Here is a 17910-nt window from a genome sequence, read left to right on the forward strand (position 1 = left end):
ACAACCAGTAACAAAGATCTCAGAAAAATACGGGATTCCAGCAGCCCTGGGCAAGTTCCACCCATGATGGGGTCACTGCAGGGGAGAAAGACCCCACAGCTGCCCAAAAGCACGTCCTCTGGGCACGGGCCTGCGCGAGCTGCCCACCAGCCAGCTGCTTGGCCGCGAGGCCCATGCGGTCCGATGTCCCATCCCTGGCTCGACCCTGTGAATCCGATTTTCTGGGTGTGATTAGGGTAAGGAGGTTGAGCAGGCAGGCGACCCTGGATTATTTGGGTCAGCATTGTCATCAGGAGGGTTCCCGTAAGGAGGCAGGAGGGTCAGAGTCAGGGAGAAGACGGGAGTGGGGGGGGAAGTTCAGGGCAGAGAGAAGGCGCCGCCCTTGAGGACGGGCCCCAGCCAAGAACGCCAGTGCCTCTAGAAGCTGGAAAGACAAGGAGACGGACTCTTGCCAGAGCCCCGGAAGAAACGCGGCCCTATGGGCCCATCTACACTTCTGACCTGCGGACGGTCAGAGCATAAACATAAACCTGTATTGTTTAAGCCACTGGGTCTGCAGTGACTTACGTGAGCACAGGACGCTTCGTGGAGGGGAGTCTGTCCTGCTCGTGACGGTGAGAGGGACAGGGCCAGCGGGGCGGAGGGAACCCCAGGGCTGCGTCCCGAGCGCTTCTGGACACGATCGTGTGGCTGAGACCACGGGCACATCCAGCGCGCCCACCCAAGGGGCCGGAGGGAGGCAGACCGGGGAAGGGCTCATCTTCGGGGAAGGCGGCTGTGGGCCTAGGCCTCACCACGGTGGTCGGGGAAAGCCGTCTCCTGCATGAGGACACTTGGAAAACATCCTGGAGGTCACCTGTGGGCACCTTTGAATATGGCTGGTGGCTTTTTGTGACAAGTGCCTAGGTGGCTTTGCTCAAGCAGACACATGTCCGGCACGGACATGTGCCACGTGGCTAGCGACTCTGATCTGGGAAGTCAAAGGCGATGCCGGACTGCTGCTCCTTCGAAGAGAGCTGGGCTGTCTCTCCCCACACGTCCTCTCCCCGGGGCCGACACCACTGAGTCACGTCACCTGCTGCGAAATCCACTGAATGCGTTTCAGAGCGAGAATTTTCTCAATCACGTACAGTTAGACTACACAGAACCTGATGCAACATACTTTCTTCATTTTGAAATAATTTAATCTGAAGCAGGTTCCAGGCTCTGAGCTGTCAGAAGAGCCGGACACAGGGCCCGAACTCACAAACCGTGAGATCGTGACCTGAGCTGAAGTCGGACACTTAACCGACTGAGCCACGAGGGCGCCCCTAGAACTTTCAAAAATTTGCAAAAACAGGACAAGAGTTCATATGTCCAGCTTCCCCAAACATCTTATGTAATCATAGAACAAGAATCCAAGCGTCCTGTGGGTCGCCAGGCCTCCCGGGCTGCCTGCCACCATCCGCCCTGACCCAGGGCCCGCGTGGCAGTCAGCCTCCTTGGACCCCTCCTCGGTTTTTATCTTTCAGGACCCTGGTGCTCCCAAAGCACCTGGTCCTCACTTTGCAGAATGTGTTCAATTTGGCGTTGGCTCAATGGACAGAGGTTACCGTTTCTGGTAAGAAAACCCCAGAAGGATGTGGTCTTCTCGGGGCATCAGATGGGGGCAGCAGCCGTGGGCAGGTCACCGAGTGGTGACCACGCACCTAAAGTGACCACACTGGCCCTATGGCTCCCTTTGTAAGTGCTGGGCGCCCTGAGGGGAGGCCCCCGAGCGGCCCATCTGCACCCCTTGCCGCTGTGGAGGGACTGCTGTCCCCACTGCCACTACGGGCGCTGTCCCTCCCTCCCTGACACATTTATTCCATTAATTATGAAAATTGTTTTAATGTTTTTTTTTGACAGGGAGTGAGCGAGCCAGGGAGGGGCAGAGAACGAGAGGGAGAGAATCCCAACAGGATCCAGGCCGTCAGCACAGAGCCCGACGTGGGGCTCAATCCCACGACCGAGAGGTCATGACCTGGACCGAAACCAAGAGTCGGTTTGCGCGACTGAGCCACCCAGGCGCCCTCCGTTAATTATTTATGAGTGTGGACTCCTGGGCAGTCATTTGTTCTGAGGACCACAACCCACTACAATATTGTGTTGTTCCAAATGGCCCATGTGTGGCTCCGTGGCGTGGCTGTGCCCCCTCATTCTTCCAGGAATCCCTTACTTTCGGACACAAAACGGTCCAGGCTGGGCGTGGACTTTCGGGCACTGGCCACAGCGTCAGCCGTCCCCCCAGGAGCCTGGTTCCTGCTGCCGGTGTCGCGGCTCCAGGACCCGGGTGCTCAGAGCCGGCCGGCACACGTGTGTGGACGCACGCACGCAGCCGAGTCTCTCTCTGTGCGGCCACCTACACCCGTGACACAAGCAGGACCCAGTCCGTGCTCTCCCGCCCCCCGGCGTGAGCTCCCTTTCAGAGCTGGGGAGGGTGAACCACTGCCCAGAGGACACAGCCCGTCTCCTCGTCCCCAGCGCCGGGCTGACCTCTGCTGTCCACTGCAGCCACGCTGTGCCCCGGCCGTGCGCCGCTTGGAACCCCCTCCCCCCGCCACCTGGCTGGGCCACCACCGCGGCTTCATTTCTGCGCACGTGAGACAGGCAGACGGCTGGGACTCTGAGCCACACTACACGCTGCTGACCGTTCTCAGCGTCCGGTTTCTCCTTCCTCGATTTCGTGTTTGCACAAACCCACAGATGCTTCCAGCTTCCTGCGTCTTTCTTGTTAACGGTACCACAGGTGCTTCTGGAGGCTGCCTTTCTCATGGAGTCACTCCGCGTCAGCACAGACCTCCCCAACCCCCGCCCCGCCTGCACCCGCCCGCGGCTGCACCGGTGAGCCGTGCGGACCGGCCTCAGGTCACTGAAGGCTCGCAAGTGTGGGCATTTGCATGGCTTCAGGGATCTGTAGAAGTGGACTCTCGTGACTCGGTTTTCGGCTTGGCGGTAAAAGCCAAGACACCTCGTAAACTAGACATGGACACAAAAGACCTGTACGACTCCAGCGGAGGGCAGACCCAGCATTCCGTGGAAACTGCAGAAGGGAGCCGGTGGTGCCCAACCAGTGACGCAGGAGGAGGTCCAGAGTGAGCCCCGAGGACGAGGACTCACACGGGAGGGACCTGCTTCAGGGTCTGAGCAAGAGCACCAGGCCACCGAAGGACGGAAAACAGGGGCCTCGAGGCAGAGGACTGGACACGAAGACGCCTCTTACCAGCCACGGCCAAGGCGGGGGTGGAGGTGACTTCTGGGAGCCCAGACCCGGGTCACAGCTGGCTGTCCCCACCGGGGTCGCTGTCCACGTGGGGACGTGCCCGGGATCCTCCGACTGCCGTCTTCCGTTAGCCACGTGAGGACAAAAGCCAGCTGGCTGGCCGGGAGCCAGGGAAGGCAGTGCTGGGCCCAGACCCCACACACTCAGCACCCGGATCGTGGATCTGAACCCCGGCCACATCAGAACCGGCCCAGGGTCCCGGCTCGGCATCTGGGTACGCGTGGGGTCGGACCGCGGGCAAACCGGTACCTTCCTGGACGTTGCCGCTGTGGGCCTGGTCGGTGACAGAGGACGCCACAAGACCCTGCCCTGACGTGTGCTCAGAGGCCCTGGAAGCCACTGCCGACGGCGCGTGCACGTGGGTGCTCTCAGAGGACACACCGGAAGACCACGTGTGCAAGTCAAACTACAAGAGTCCGGACTTCCAGAGTTACAATACATGAGTTACTGAAATTAAACTGGCTTTATGTACACGCACACAGGTCAGAAAACGAGCCTCTGGTTCAAAGGTACTGGTGATTCGAGGCGCCTGGGGGGCTCAGTCGGTGGGGCGTCCGACTTCGGCTCAGGTCACGATCTCATGGGTTGTGGGTTCGAGCCCCGCGTCGGAGTCTGTGCTGACAGCTCAGAGCCTGGGGCCTGCTTCCGATTCCGTGTCTGCTCCTCCCTCTGCCCCTCCCATGCTCATGCTCTGTCTCTCAATAATAAATAAAACGTTAAAAAAATTAAAAAAAAAAAAAGATATTGGTGTTTCAGGCACTACCAGATAAAAAACGAGTAAGTCAAATATGTCAAAAGTTAACAATCTCATTTCCAAGTTTATACTGTATATTTTGCTTAAAAAAAAAAAACCACGGGAAATAAATGGGCACAGAAGGAAACCATTTTGCCAGGAAATGGTTTTCGGACAGCGTCTACGTGATGGGCTGAAACCGCTAGCATTCAGCATGTCAGTACTGAGAAGCTACGGACAGTATCACAGAGGGAGTCACCGCGTCACGGATGCCCGCGTGTCCCCTCGCGCAGCAGGCATGACTCTGCTCTCCTTCCTCCCACCCACCACAGGCCTCCCTAGGAACTCTCCCGATGTAAAGATAAAATCTAAGTCTCCTGGGGAAAATGAGACCTAAAGGGGACAATCGCTTCTCAAAAGAACCTGGGAGACATCAAGAGGAGAGGTTTCCGCCAAGGAGGGCGTTCCAGAAACTTCTTCTGAAGTCACAGCGCCTAACCATAAACCGTCAGTTGACAAGGTCACCCAACACGCTCCACCCTGGACAAGCCAGCAGCCGGTGGATGGACTTCTTCCCATCAGGAGTTAGTTTCTGCCCCTGGTTTTCCATCCATCAAATCTCCAAATCCCAGTTTTTCCAGGGGCTCCTGTGCCATCAGCTGCCTGCAACAAAAACGAACAGCAATGTCCGTGCGAGGCCTGCGCATTCGCTCCCATCCCAACTGCCTGCGGCCGGTGGCACCGCTGGACCCAGGCCCCGGGCCCCCGAGGGCCTCTCTGCGCCCTCCTTCTCCCAGCTGACACCCGCGCCTCTGGACTCCGGACGGACGGCCGCTGGCGGACAGTGTGCGAAGCCCCTGCGGTGCCGGGTGGAGCCGGGACCCCGAAGGAAGCGGGCAGACCGCCGCGAGCCCCCCGCCGGGTGCCAGTCTGGGGCAGATGCGTGTCCCGTTCGAGGCCTCCAACCTCAACCCGGCCTCCAGGTCGCTGGGAAGATGCACCGGACAGGGCGGGGGGGGGGGGGGGGGGGGGGACAGGACAGACTTTACTTGGTAAAGTGACCCCTGAACAAGCCACAGGTTAGGGGCACCATTCACCTGCACAGTCGAAAATCTGTTCCTAACTCCTGGAACTTGTTCCTAACTCCTGGAACTTAAGGACCACAGCCCCCACCTGACCAGAAGCCTCAGCGACAACGTGCATTTTGCGTGTCGTGTGTCTTCCGGCCGTACTCTTACCAACAGGTCAGCCGGACAAAAAAAGCTCGTTAAGACAATGGTCCAGGAAGCAATACGTTTACAACACCTGTCCTACACGTATCAGGAGATCTGGGTGGTAAGTGGGCCTGCCCCGTTCACACCGTGTCGTCGAAGGGTCACTGCACTTGTGAGCTTCACCTGTGACTCAGAAACACTGGACACGTGGCCCACCAGCTCTGTCTCCTCTCACTGCTTGCCCCAGGCCCCGTGCCCCACACGGCCCGAGCCGTGGCCCCACAGCTGGCCGGTGGCCGTGTCCTCTGTGCTCCCGCTCCCTCTGTGCCCAGCCGTGTGCCAGCCCCTCACCGTGTCCGTGTAAGTCAGGACCTCGAAGACCGAGATGTCCCGAAGCACCTGCTGGGCTGGAGCCGCCCCCGTCCAGCCTCTCACTGCCCACACTCCAGGGCGGAGGGCCTGGCTTTCATTCTGCTTCATTTTTTTTTTTTGGGGGGGGGGGGGGCAGGGAGCAGGGACAGGTCCAACTCTTGGAGGCCACCTGTCCATCCTGCTTGCTGGTGGGAGCTCAGTGTCCCTGCAGAAACCAACAGGCCCGGCCGGCAAAGGGGACGCCCGCCGCGCCAAGCTCACCATCACTTGGCGCTGTGACCCCCCCCCCCCCCCCCCACCGCTGAGCTCACGCACCCCCCGCAAGCCCGGCAGGCCAGCACAGGCAGCCAGGGTTCAGCCAGCACGCTGGGAACTGAGGGACACTGTGAGCCACCTGGTCACCGGTCAGACGACCCCACTTTGTGTGGGTTCTGTGGGGCTCCAGGTGGAGCCCGGCTACCCTCCTGCAGAAATACAAAACCTGGCAGATGACCCTCCACCCAAGCTTCACAAGGGCTGTCCAGGCCGTCCCCACTGAGAACGAAACTAAGTGTTTAGGGTACGTGCCCTCGAGGGCTCCAGCCGCAGGGACGGGGGAGTGGGCAGGTGCCGCGGCGCTGCGTTCCCTCCACCGGTGCGCGCACGGCAATTTCCGTTACAAAAAGCTGGAATCCGCTGAAAGGTACAACAGTCCACTTGTGCGACCAGACTGACTGTGTTATCTGTGTCCTTACGCGGCAAAGGGGGATGAGCTGAGGCGGAACACAGGAGCCGACCAGGTGCTGCTGAGGGGAGACCGCCTCGGACTCCTCAGGCGGACTCAGCGGCAACGCGGGAACCCTTAAATCAGAGAGCCTGCGCTGGCTTTGGTCAGAAGGACGGAGGAGGAGGACGGGCCAGAGACACGGCATCGCCGGCTTCCAGAGGGAGCAGGGCCACGAGCCGAGGGGCGTGGGGCGCCTCTAGAAGCTGGAAAGGCCGAAGCAGTTACTGCATCCGGAGCATCCACGAGGAGCGCGGCCCGCGGGACCTGCGTCAGACATCTCGCTGCAGAACGTGAGTGTGCTGGGGGCACCAGGAGCACGGGGAGCAGCAGTGCTCCTCGAGACACGACAGGAAGGACCCCGTGTGTTCAGCAGCAAACAGGGAGCAAGGGGGAAAACACTACAAGCTAAATGAGACGCAGTTCAAGAGGCCCTTTCTACAGACGTGCGAGTCTTCACAAAATCCAGCTCTGTGGCCAGGACACAACAACAGCAAGTCCAACGATTACCGAGTTCTAAAGCCAAAAGGATGAGGTGGAACGCCTCCCCTTCAGCATAAGGGGACAGTGCAGGTGTTTAGGACCCGGGGCTTCCAAGGAGCGTGCGCCGGGCCTCCTCCAGCCCGGCCAGGAGGCCCGGATCGCACGCCACAGGATGAGTGGCACAGCCCCCGGATGCCCACCACACGGGGCAGGAGCTCAAAGTCAAAAGATCACAGAGGCTTGAGATCGCACATCACAGTGTACTTGCTGTTTTCTTGGCCCACAAAGTCATCCCTGACTTAACAGCTCTTCCCGCAAGAGTGTGATCCACATCCACGCCGCACAGACACTTCCACGTCGAGCTAAGACGGCCCAAGTCCTCAAGAGGCAACTCTAAAATCTCACTGTGGTCCAGTTGTCTACAGATGCTTATGGTGCGGGGGGCCTGGAGGCTCAGTTGGTTGAGCGGCCCGACTGTGGCTCAGGTCACGATCTCACGGTTCAGGAGTGTCGAGGTCCGCACTGCGCTCTGAGCACAGCCGCCCACTTCGGGTCCTCTGTCCCCTCCGCATCCCTGCCTCCTCCTCCCACTTAAAACTAAACAAACATTAGAAAGAAAGATGCCTGTGGACGTTCGTAGGGGTAAGTAACGTCTGGGATTTTCAGCATGAAAGGAATAAAAAGGTTTACAAAAAGTGGGAAGGGAAATAAATGTGCAGTCTCGATACTGAACCTGGATGGTCATGGACTTGGAACTGAAAACCATCCCAAAGCCTGCAGCCAAAATCACCGACCGAGTCTGAACACACATGTACCCCTACATTGGCCTTAACGTCACCGGACCAACCAGAGAAGCCACCGGAAATAACGGAACTCACGGAGAGGCGAGCTGCACCCCCCTGCCGCCGCGCCCCCGTCCCCACTGACCCTCAGCAGGCCTCAGGGCAGGCTGGTCTCGAGAGGCCGTGCTGAGCGAGGCGTGGCCACGTGGACAGCAGACAGCCGCACTTCCAGGGTCACATGGGGAGAAAAGTCAGAACCCTTCTGCTGCCCTTTGCCAGACGAACCAGGAGCCTCTCTGGGGACCCAGACGGGCCAACTCTCTGGAGCAGCTCCCAGCAGGAGCGGCTGCCTGCGTGTGCTGGCCACTGTGCTGGCCGGCACGGGGATGGCTCACCTGAGCTTCACGGGAGCAGGTGACCTGCTCACAACCCTCACAACGCGGTCAGAAACCAACTTCGAACTGTCTCCAGGGAGTGGCAGCACCAAAAAGAAACTCAGTTCACTTCTGAAAGGTGTATCGACTTAAAACACAGTAATTTAGGGGTGCCCCTCCAGTTAAGCATCTGACTTGGGCCTCAGGTCACAACTTTCGCCATTAGCGAGCTCGACGAGCCCGCGTCGAGCTCTGTGCTGACAGCTTGGAGCCTGGAGCTGCTTCAGATTCTGTCTCCCTCTCTGCCCGCTCCCCTGCTCGCACTCTTTCAAAACTGAATTGTTCAAAAAAAAATTTATATTTATATATATATATATATATATATATATAAATAAAAGACAGTAATTTAAACACGTGGATTCCAGCAATGGGCTATTTAAAGATGGCGAGAGCTGGACTCGGTGGCCCTGAACGACTCAGAGGAGACAGAACGAGGCGCCTCACATGAGGGCCACACTCCCAAAGGGCCAACGTCCCACATGTCCACTGACAGCCCTGAACGCACCTGTGGGCCTGAAGGACACAAGCGATTGTGCCGAGGGAAATGTCGGACTTTGTTACGGAGAAACGACAAGGGGGCTCTGACTGGATGGTTTATGCCACTCCCATCTTCAGATAAGGCCGTGTGAAGACCGGACTCCTCACCGAGCTGACGAAGGGCTCGAAGGGCAGGAATAAAAGTTCCCACCCTCACAATTATACGCTCTATGCTTTTCCCCGTTAGGAGTAAGAATAGCTCTTCCAGTAAAATCTCAACGGATCACAGTCAGAAACACTTGTTTCGCTTAAAAGCGAGCGCTGGTAAGTTCTGGTCAGGACAGAACAGACCTCCATGTTTCTACCGTTTCTGAATGGCCCATTGTCTCCCCTGTCACATTTCAAGCACTGCTGAGCTACGGGGAACCAAACGGTATTTCTTACGGTCTGAGAACGTGAGAGAAAGAAACCCTGTGCCCACGACCTCCTGACTCCGTCAGCATTTTTATGATGTACGATTCTGAAACCTTAATGACAGGTCAGCAGCTCCCAAATGTGCAAAGAGAAAACACCTCAGGAATGCAACCCCCGTAAGACGCGCTCCCTCTCTCCGCAGGGTCCCCAAGACTGTGAAACCTTCAGTGCCACTGAATCTGGCAGGCCTCCGTTCCAGGGGCGAGCCACTCTACGTTCTCAAAGACAAAGGCTTGGAACCTGGGGATGAATGAGGCCCGCTGCAATGACCTCTCGGGGAAAAAAAAAATGTTTCCATGGGAGTGCGGGGAGGTTCCAGAAGTCGTTCATGTGCCAGCAGGTACTTGCCTCTCCATTCTGCATTCTAAGTAGTCTTGCGACTCACTTCTGCACAAAGCATTTTCGAATCTATTGTCGGCGGAGACACTTCATGAACTTCTCCTTAAAGCTTTTGCATTCGCCTAGAACGAAAAAGGAAAAGAGCACCCAGTTCTCAAGTGAAAACACGACGCGGTGGGACGGCACGCGCACCCGCAGCCGTCCTTCCAGAACGAGTCTCCTTCACACTCACGCTGGAAAGGACGAGCCTACCGCGTGCCCCATGGTGCGGCGACCGCCGCCCTCCGCTGCGTGTTTGGGACACTGCAGGGGAAGGCGTCGGTTACGAGAAAAATCTGCGGACCCCACTTCCGAGCCTTGGCTCGCACAGAGGCTCACCCCAAACGCGGACTTCCGGCCGCACACGTGCGGCGACCAGCGGACTTTCCAGGTCCGCGGCGAGGCCCAGGTTAACAGCCTGCGGGCTTTGTGCGAGGCTGGGCGCGGTCCCCCGGACGCCGGCAACGCTCTCCCTCGGACGTCCTCTCCGCAACCCTGTCGCCCCTCGTCCCGCCTCCGGGGTGGCGGGGGTGGGCCCGCGGCGGGCGTCAGTTTCCCCACCTGCAACCGCGCGCGGGACGCCAGCGCCCACGGGGCCGCACGGCCGCCACCGGAGGAGACCCACGACCCGAGACTCGGCGCAGGAGCCCGGCGGCCGCCCGCCGCTCACCCGAAGTGATCCAACGGAAGCTGCCCTTGTCCGGGGGGCCGCGGCTGGAAGCTCTTGGACCCAAAATTCATGGCCGTCGACATGATGGCGGCGCCGGAGCCCCGGAGGAGGACGCGCGCCGTACGCAGGGCGGCGGTCGAGCGCCGAGCGCGCCCCGCGAGAGCGGCCGAGCACGTCGAGCGGCGAACGGCCACGGGCGGCAAGCCCCACCACCCCCGCCGCCCAGGCCCCCCCCGCCCCCCCGCGCTGCAGGGCCCGGTCTTCGCCTCGAAGGTGCCACGCCCGTTATGGACCGGGCTCCTCCTCCACCGGCGGGACCGGTCCCTCTCGCCACACAGGCCCCGCCCCGGGCATGCCCTCCCCCCATCAGGCCCCGCCCCGCACCACAGGCCCCCGCCCCCGCCCTCAGGGGGCTCCGAAAGGGCCCTGATCCAGGCTGCTCTGCCCGGTCCTTGCCAGGCTGACCCTCACAGGGGACCGAGGGGCAGAGGCCGGCGTCATGTCCTTATGAGGAAACGGAAGTCCAGAGAGGCTGGGACTGTGTCGGGGGGGGGGGGGGGGGGGGGGGTGGGGGGGGGGGCTCAGCTGGTGACAAGGAAGGAGTGAGGGCCACCACAACAAAGTCCCCACACCCTGGGCCGCTTCAGCTACAGAAAGGTGGTCGCTCCCGGTTCTGGAGGCCGGATGTCCCACACGGAGGAGGTGCGGCGGGGCTGGCTCCTCCTGGAGGTTCTGGGAGAGCCGGCTCCAGGCTGCCCTCCCCCGCCCCCCAGCTGCAGGTGGCTGGCAGGCAGTCTTGGGGGCTGCTGGGCCGCTGGGCCTTGTTTCTGCCTTCACCCTCCCATGGCATCCCCCTGTGTGTCTGTGTCCAGAGGTCCTCCTGTGAGGACGCCGGTCAGACTAGGCTAGGGCCCACCCTAATGACTTCATCATAACTAATTACATCTGCGATGACACTGTTTACCAAAGAGGTCACCTCCTAAGGTACTGGGGGCTAGGACTCCAACATATGAAGTGGTGGGGGAGGGGGTGGTGCAGTGCAACCTGTAACAGAATAAAAGTCAGCTCTGGCAACCGCTCATTATTGTCGTTATGGCAACAATAACAACGGTGAAAGGGCTCAGTGGAGACCCCAGCTCTCCCAGGCTGAGCCTCCTCCCAGCGCTGTACCCTGCACAGTCACCCCTCTTCCCCAACTGGGCATCCCGATTTCATCTGAACGGAGGAAGTGGGTCACTGAACCACCCCCAACCAGCGCCCCTGTGCTCTATGACTCGGTCACGAGCTCCAAACTTCATCCATGCCCCCCGAGTGCCAACCACATACCAGGCCTTGGAGATAAGCAAATTGGGTCCTCAGTCACACAGCTCACCAGCTGCAGCCCCCCCCCCCCCCCACGCCCCCCTCCCTCACCGGTTCCTGACACGATCCTGCACCACGCCTGCTTCTAATGCCAGGAGAAGGAGCCGGTTCCAGCAACTGAGGGGCCTTGCCGAGAAGTGCCCGGCCAACAAGCCCTCACAGCCCCCACCTCAGGGCCTGCCCCCTCCTCGAGTCCTGCCCTGAGGCATCCAGCTCCCCACTCGCTCCTGCCTCTCTGCAGGGCACAGCAGTGGATCTCCGTGCCTCACGTGACATTGGGCTGTGTGTCGTGCGGCGCGTGGAGCTGGGCCCTAGTGTTTGTAGGGTCCGGTGGGGCCGCAGGGAAAGCTCATTCCGGTTGCTGGGGCCCTTGATCAGCCTGGTGTTCTGTACCCACTAAAAACTACAAAAGGAAAATTGCACCTTGATCTTGTCACATAAAAGACTGTTTTACGTGGCTAGCACCAGGGGCCACGCACTGGGTTATTCATTAATATGTTTCCAGGGCTGTGAACAAAAGACGCTTTTATTACCCAGCAAATAGCACTTTTCCACTTGACTAGATCACACTACTTAGCAGGAAAAAGGACAGCCCAGCCCCCCAATGTTTTCCTTGCAGCCTCTCTGTCCGACGGCCCTGAGGGACCAATGAAGCATTGCAGGCCCCGTGACCTAGAGGTGACAGCCAGCTTTTAATTGACATGTCCGTACCTGGCAAATGATTATTGCTCTATATGACACGTTTGGCTGGGAGAGAACGAAGGGATTTTCATCTCTGGTGCACAGATACAAAAAGTGGGGGAGGGCCTTCTGTGCCAGGCTGCTTCACATGGGATTGTCACAACAGCGTCTGGTGCGCAGGGGACGTCCCATTACTAGTCTTTATTTATTTAAAAAAAAATTTTTTTTTAACGTTTATTTTATTTTTGAGACAGAGAGAGACAGAGCATGAACGGGGGAGGGTCAGAGAGAGGGAGACACAGAATCTGAAAACAGGCTCCAGGGCTCCGAGCTGTCAGCACAGAGCCCGACGCGGGGCTTGAACTCACGGACCGTGAGATCATGACCCGAGCCGAAGTCGGCCGCTTAACCGACTGAGCCACCCAGGCGCCCCCCCCATTACTAGTCTTTAAAGGACGAACCCAGCTAGGCAGTATTCTTACCCTCATCTCACACATAGAGACTCCCAGAGACGTTACATTCCTCGTCCAAGGTCACGCAGCCTGCACACGAGCTATTCGAGCTCCGTGTTACGAACGGCCCGAACTCAGAGGTGTAAAACAGCAATCTGCTTTGCGCAAGAACTTGGAGTGTGGGCTGGCCTTGGTGGAGAAGGCCCACATGGCATTGGCTGGGGTTGCTCAACCTCAGGCTGGGACCCACTTCAAGACGGTGCACTCCTGGGGCTGGGAGCACTGCCTCTATCAGGGCCAAAAGCCCCCAGCCAGATGCCAGGGCCGGGAGCCTGCTCCCGATGGGGAGTAGGGCAGAGTCACATTGTACGAACAGCCCCTGGATGGATCCTTGCCTGAAACTTTCTCTGATCTTTCCACTTTAATAAATTCTGCTGCCAAAGTATTCTTTTCTAAAGGCTGAGACCGTAGTTCCAGTAGAAACCTAAACTGCCCATGTGTCGGAGTCTCATTTAATGCCTGGGTGCAGGAGTGTGGCCGGATGGCAAAGCTGCTTCCAAGAAGGGCGCCCCAGCCCCGATATAGCCGCGTGTGGTCAGAGAAAGAAAAAAGACGCCAGAGTCAGATTGCTAAGCTGGACCTAGGACAGGTTAATATCTCACAGGGCAATAAACCCTAACCTTCGGGATGATCTTTTCTGCCAGACAGGAACGATTTGCATTTTCTGTTTGCTCCATGTGAGCGTCTAGCTTGAGGGCACCTGGGCTGAGTCAGTACTAAATGGTGAGTCGCATGTAGTTGAATGATGCTCGGGCAGACTGGCTAGACGGCGACTGCGAGAACACAGTGAAAGGACCCAGTGTCACCCACTTGCCTGACTCCTGCCTATTGGGAATTGTTCTGAACATTCCTTATAGGAGTCTCAGGGCCACTGTAACAAAGCACCAAAAACTGGGGGCTTAACCACCAGAAAATGGTTCTCTCCCACTTCTAGAGGCTGAACTTGAGATGGGGGTTCCCTGTGAGGGCCGGCGGGGGTGGGGGTGGTCCTCCCGCCTCTTCCAGCTCCCGGTGGCCCTGGTTCCCGGCCTGTGGCCACACGCTCCATGGTGTCCCCAGGGTCACCTGGCCTTCTTCCCTCTGTGTCTGTCTTCTACTTTTCTGTCTGTTATGAGGACACCCCCACCCTAATCCAGGATGACCTCCTCTAAACTTGATCTGCAAAGACCCTATTTATAGATAAGGTCCCATTCTGACATTCGAGGGAGACATGAATTCCGGGGGGGCCATTCTGCCCAGGACACTGCTCCAGATAGTTTGCGGTGGTTTTCCCAACTGGCACAGAGTAGTGAGGTCCAGATGCCATGAGACATGGAGGAAGGTCCCCGTAGGTGGTTGGAGGGTCCTTTCTGGAGCCCAGGAGGTGTGGGCAGGGCCCTGAAGCTCAGGAATCTCGAGCTTGAAAGTTGTTCTTTGTGCAGAGAAAATCAGTGTTCCCAAGGTAGGAACAGCCACACCCGCGGGCGCCCCACCTGAGGGCACACTCGTGCACTAGTCCAGGTCCCTCTGTCACCAGACCTCTGCTTCCTGGTGCTGCTCCCAGGGGCACCTGCCTCCTCCCCCCCCCCCCCCCCCCACCCCCCCCGCTGCCCCCTGGCTCTCCTGTAGGCACTCATCAAATGCTGCCTCCTCCAAGGAGCCCTCCTGGCCTGACACTCCTGGCCCCCTGCTCCTTGCATGGCCCATCTGCTTCCCCGCGGGGGGTGGGGGGGGGGGGGTGTCCTTCTCTCTTCCCCAAGGCGGGGTGGGCACTTGGGCCTACCCAGGCTGGGACACGGACCTCCTACCCCACCGGGGGCCTGGAAGACGGGCTCAGCTTCCCCTGAGGTGGGCTGGGCTGCCCAGGCGGCCGGAGCCCTGCCCTACCTCCATCAGTGACCGGTCCTGCTGTGACACGCCCAGCAAGTGCGGGTTTCCGATGAGCGGCAGTGGGCGTGGCCCAGGGGGCCAGCGAGGGGCTGGGGAGGGGGTGCGGGTGTGGGCTCGGAGCAGCCCCCAGAGCCCCAGGAGCAGCAGGGCCATGAGGACGGCGGGCGGCGAGGCCCCAGCTCCCCTTGACAGGAGGCGTGGGCGGGGACGGGAGGGGGCCGCGGGGAACCCAGAAGCCCCCACCCAGCCTGGGCATCGAGTGGGGGCAGTACAAGGAGCAGCCGCGGAGGAGGCAGAGGAGATGGGAACGCAGGCCGGGAGGCGAGGGTCCCTCCCGACGCCACCCACACGGGTGTGGGTCAGCGGGAGGGACAGTGGGAGCATCTGCCAGAGGGGATTCTGGTTCTAGGAACTGATTTTACAGCACAAAGAAACGTGCACCCAGGATGTTTTTGACCCAGAGACAGAGCAACAGAGAGGAGACGAGGCAGCGGTCCCAGAGGAGGAGGCTGCTGTCTGATCCCGCCACGCTGTCACCTTACAAAGAAAGAGCAACTGAACAGAGGGAGGGAGACAGGGCAGCAGGAGACAGGACGTCCGCCTTCTGGAAGTTGGCCAAGGCCAGGGCTTCCTGGCTGTCTATGGGTCTCAGCTCGGCACAGGAGCCGTTTGCTACGTTAATAAATGAAAGCGTCAACACAACCGAAAAGGGCACACGATGACGGTGCGTGCCGGAGTGTTTCCGGAAGGATGCATGAGAGAGGGGCTCTGTGGGCGCCCCGGGCGGGTCCGACTCCCCGGCTGGGGCACGTGCATTGTCTGTTTCAATGGAAAAGTATCCAAAGAAACACCTTAGCAGAAAGCCTTCTGGAGCTGGGGTGCCTTGATGGGGGAGGGAAGGGCCCACGGAAGTGCGACCTCCAGTCTCTGCAGGGGCGGGTCTCCAGGTGAGACCACCCTGGGTGGGGGCTGGCGACGAGGGACGGCCACCCACACCACCGTGGGACTTCTGGGCCCGCCCGCCACAGCGTGTTTCTGGTGTTTTCAACACCCAGTTTGTGGGTGGCTTTGCGCAGCCCCAGGACTCACATTGGTTCGAGCGTGGGGCCCCTGGGGACCTGAGCAGGACCCTTCCAGTGGTGGGGGGTAGGGAGTGGGCGGGGGAGCAGCCATGGGGTGGGGGGGGGCAGCCGCCGTCTAGAAGTTGCAGAGGAAGTGGCGGGGGGGGGGGGTGGCGAGCAGAGATGCAGATATGCTGGGACATTCCACCAGGCACCCCCAGCTTCCTCTTTCCGGGGCCTGGATGTAGGGGAGCCCTCGACACTCACGTTGCCTGGAAAAATTCAAGGCCAAGCACCCAGTTCCACCCTCGTGAACCGGATTTGACTCTGTCGACCGGGAGCTCCAGCCCCGCAGGCCGGGCTCTAAGAAGTTCCGGGTGCCCAACTGGCCTCCCCTGGGCTCACCCCACGCACAGGGGCCTGCCTGCCACATCCCGTGGTCACATGCCCCTGGTTCGGTCCACGCTAAACCCCAGGAAACACCACGCGGTCAGGATGCCCACAGGGCAGGGTCTCATTCCCAAGTCTGAGCCCCTCACCACCACACCCCACCGCCCCCCCCCAGCAGCCGGCCAATCAGAGTGGTGGATTCCCAGCTCTGTGGTGGGTGGGTGCTGTGGGGCCCCCCAAGACCGCCACTGCCAGTGCACCCAGAGCTCCAGCCCCTCTTCCTCTTCTGAGAAGCGGGGGTGACTTCCTCGGCGGTCGGGAGGAGCTCAGAGGTCTTGCAGGTAAAACACCAAAAACCGGAGGTGCGTGGGTGGCTCAGTCAGTTGGGCGACAGACTTCGGCTCAGGTCATGATCTCCCGGCTGATCAGTTCGAGCCCCGTGTCGGGCTCTGTGCTGACAGCTCGGAGCCTGGAGCCTGCTTCGGATTCTGTGTTTCCCTCTCTCTCTGCCCCTCCCCTGCTCACGCTTTGTGTCTCTCTTTGTCTCAAAAATAAACATTAAAACAAAAAAAAAAACCCCGCCAGAAACGGCCGAGTATAGACCCCCTGTAGACAGTGCACCCAGCCTCCCCTGCAGGGACCCGGGTGGTGGCACCCAGGTGGCTCACAGGAGCCCAGGCCTCAGCAACCTGAAAGAGGAGGCCACGGAGGATGGAGCCCCCACCCCAGGGACCCCGAGTTCCCGCCTCCTGCGCTTCCAGCCACGGATCTCCAGCCTCACGCCCCCACCCAGCTCCTTGCTGGCACGGGGCCTCTGGGCTTTGCACACGCTGTTCCCTCTGCTGGAGTGCCCTGCCGCTTGGCGACTCGACTCTGGACCCAATACCCCAGAAGTTTGCAGTGGCACGGCCACTGCCACGTGGGTCTCTTCCACTGGACTTGGGGGCCCTGTTTGGATCCCTGACCACCGATTTCTGCGGCCCCAGCTGCTGGCTGAGCCTATAGCACACACACATACTCCGGAAACGCTCGTGGAATTAATTCAGTGGACTGTCCCGGGCAGAGAGGAGCCCCAGCCGAAGCACCTAGCAGCGGCCTTGGTGCCGGGCACTCAGCCCAGATGACCCAGAGACGCAGCCGTTGGAGAACCATCCTCCCTCACAGAAGCCCCACGGCTGTGCGACAGGGCAGCCCGCCCGAAAGCCAGCGAGCACCCCGTCACGGGACGTGTGCAAATTGAGGCTGGAAGCAGGTACGGGCCTACGGGCTGCTTCGGCTCCGGGTGTGTGGAGGGGCGTGGCCGGTACCCCGGGAGACAGGCCCCGCAGCGAGGGGCCCGGCGTGGGGCTGGGGTTCCAACTCCTCATGTTGGGGCAGGAGGTGTGGAGCAGGCCCAGCCACTTCTGATGCCAACGGCCCTCCCACCCCTCACGGCTCGTTCCACGGCGGGGCCTCCTTCCCTCCCAGCAGAGGCACCAGGGTTAGGGAGCCCAGAGTTCATGCAGCACAGACACATGGGGGCTCATAAGCCTGGCCGGCCGTCACCCACTCTGCCCCTGCCCCGTCCTGCATAGACCAGTGCCTCCTGCCCCAGGTGACAGGAGCAGGTTGTCACCCAGGGAAAGCTTGCCATCTGAGACATGGCAGGGGACCCTCTGGCAGCCTCTGAAGGCCCTGGGGTTTGAGGCGTTTGCTGTGCAGACCTTTGAGAGCCATCCGCGGGGTCTCCACAGACCTCCTACCCCATGGGTCCTGTCGAGGGAGGCTCAGAGCTCTCCTCAGAGCTCGGGCCCAGCTCCCAAAGCCCCACAAGCCCCAGTTCTGATGGGGAGACTGAGGCAGGAAGCAGAGGCCGGTGGGAGGGGCACAGTGGCCACCACGGCGTGTTCTCTCCAGCAGGCAAGGGACGGAGACGCCTTAAGCACAAGGTCTAGACGGCGGCCCCCCAGACGGC

General features: G+C 60.1%; 1 protein-coding gene across 1 annotated transcript; it reads right to left on the reverse strand.

The window, feature by feature from the left end:
* Positions 1–4092: 4092 nt before the first annotated feature.
* Positions 4093–10251, reverse strand: LOC131501218 (cytochrome c oxidase assembly protein COX19). The gene is given in 4 exon segments (XM_058711026.1): positions 4093–4693; positions 9378–9449; positions 9451–9494; positions 10071–10251. Coding segments are annotated over 4 exon segments (291 nt in total). The 5' UTR covers positions 10165–10251; the 3' UTR covers positions 4093–4612.
* Positions 10252–17910: the final 7659 nt, after the last annotated feature.

The sequence above is a fragment of the Neofelis nebulosa genome, chromosome 18 (assembly GCF_028018385.1).
Source record: "Neofelis nebulosa isolate mNeoNeb1 chromosome 18, mNeoNeb1.pri, whole genome shotgun sequence".
Classification (NCBI taxonomy): Eukaryota; Metazoa; Chordata; class Mammalia; order Carnivora; family Felidae; genus Neofelis; species Neofelis nebulosa.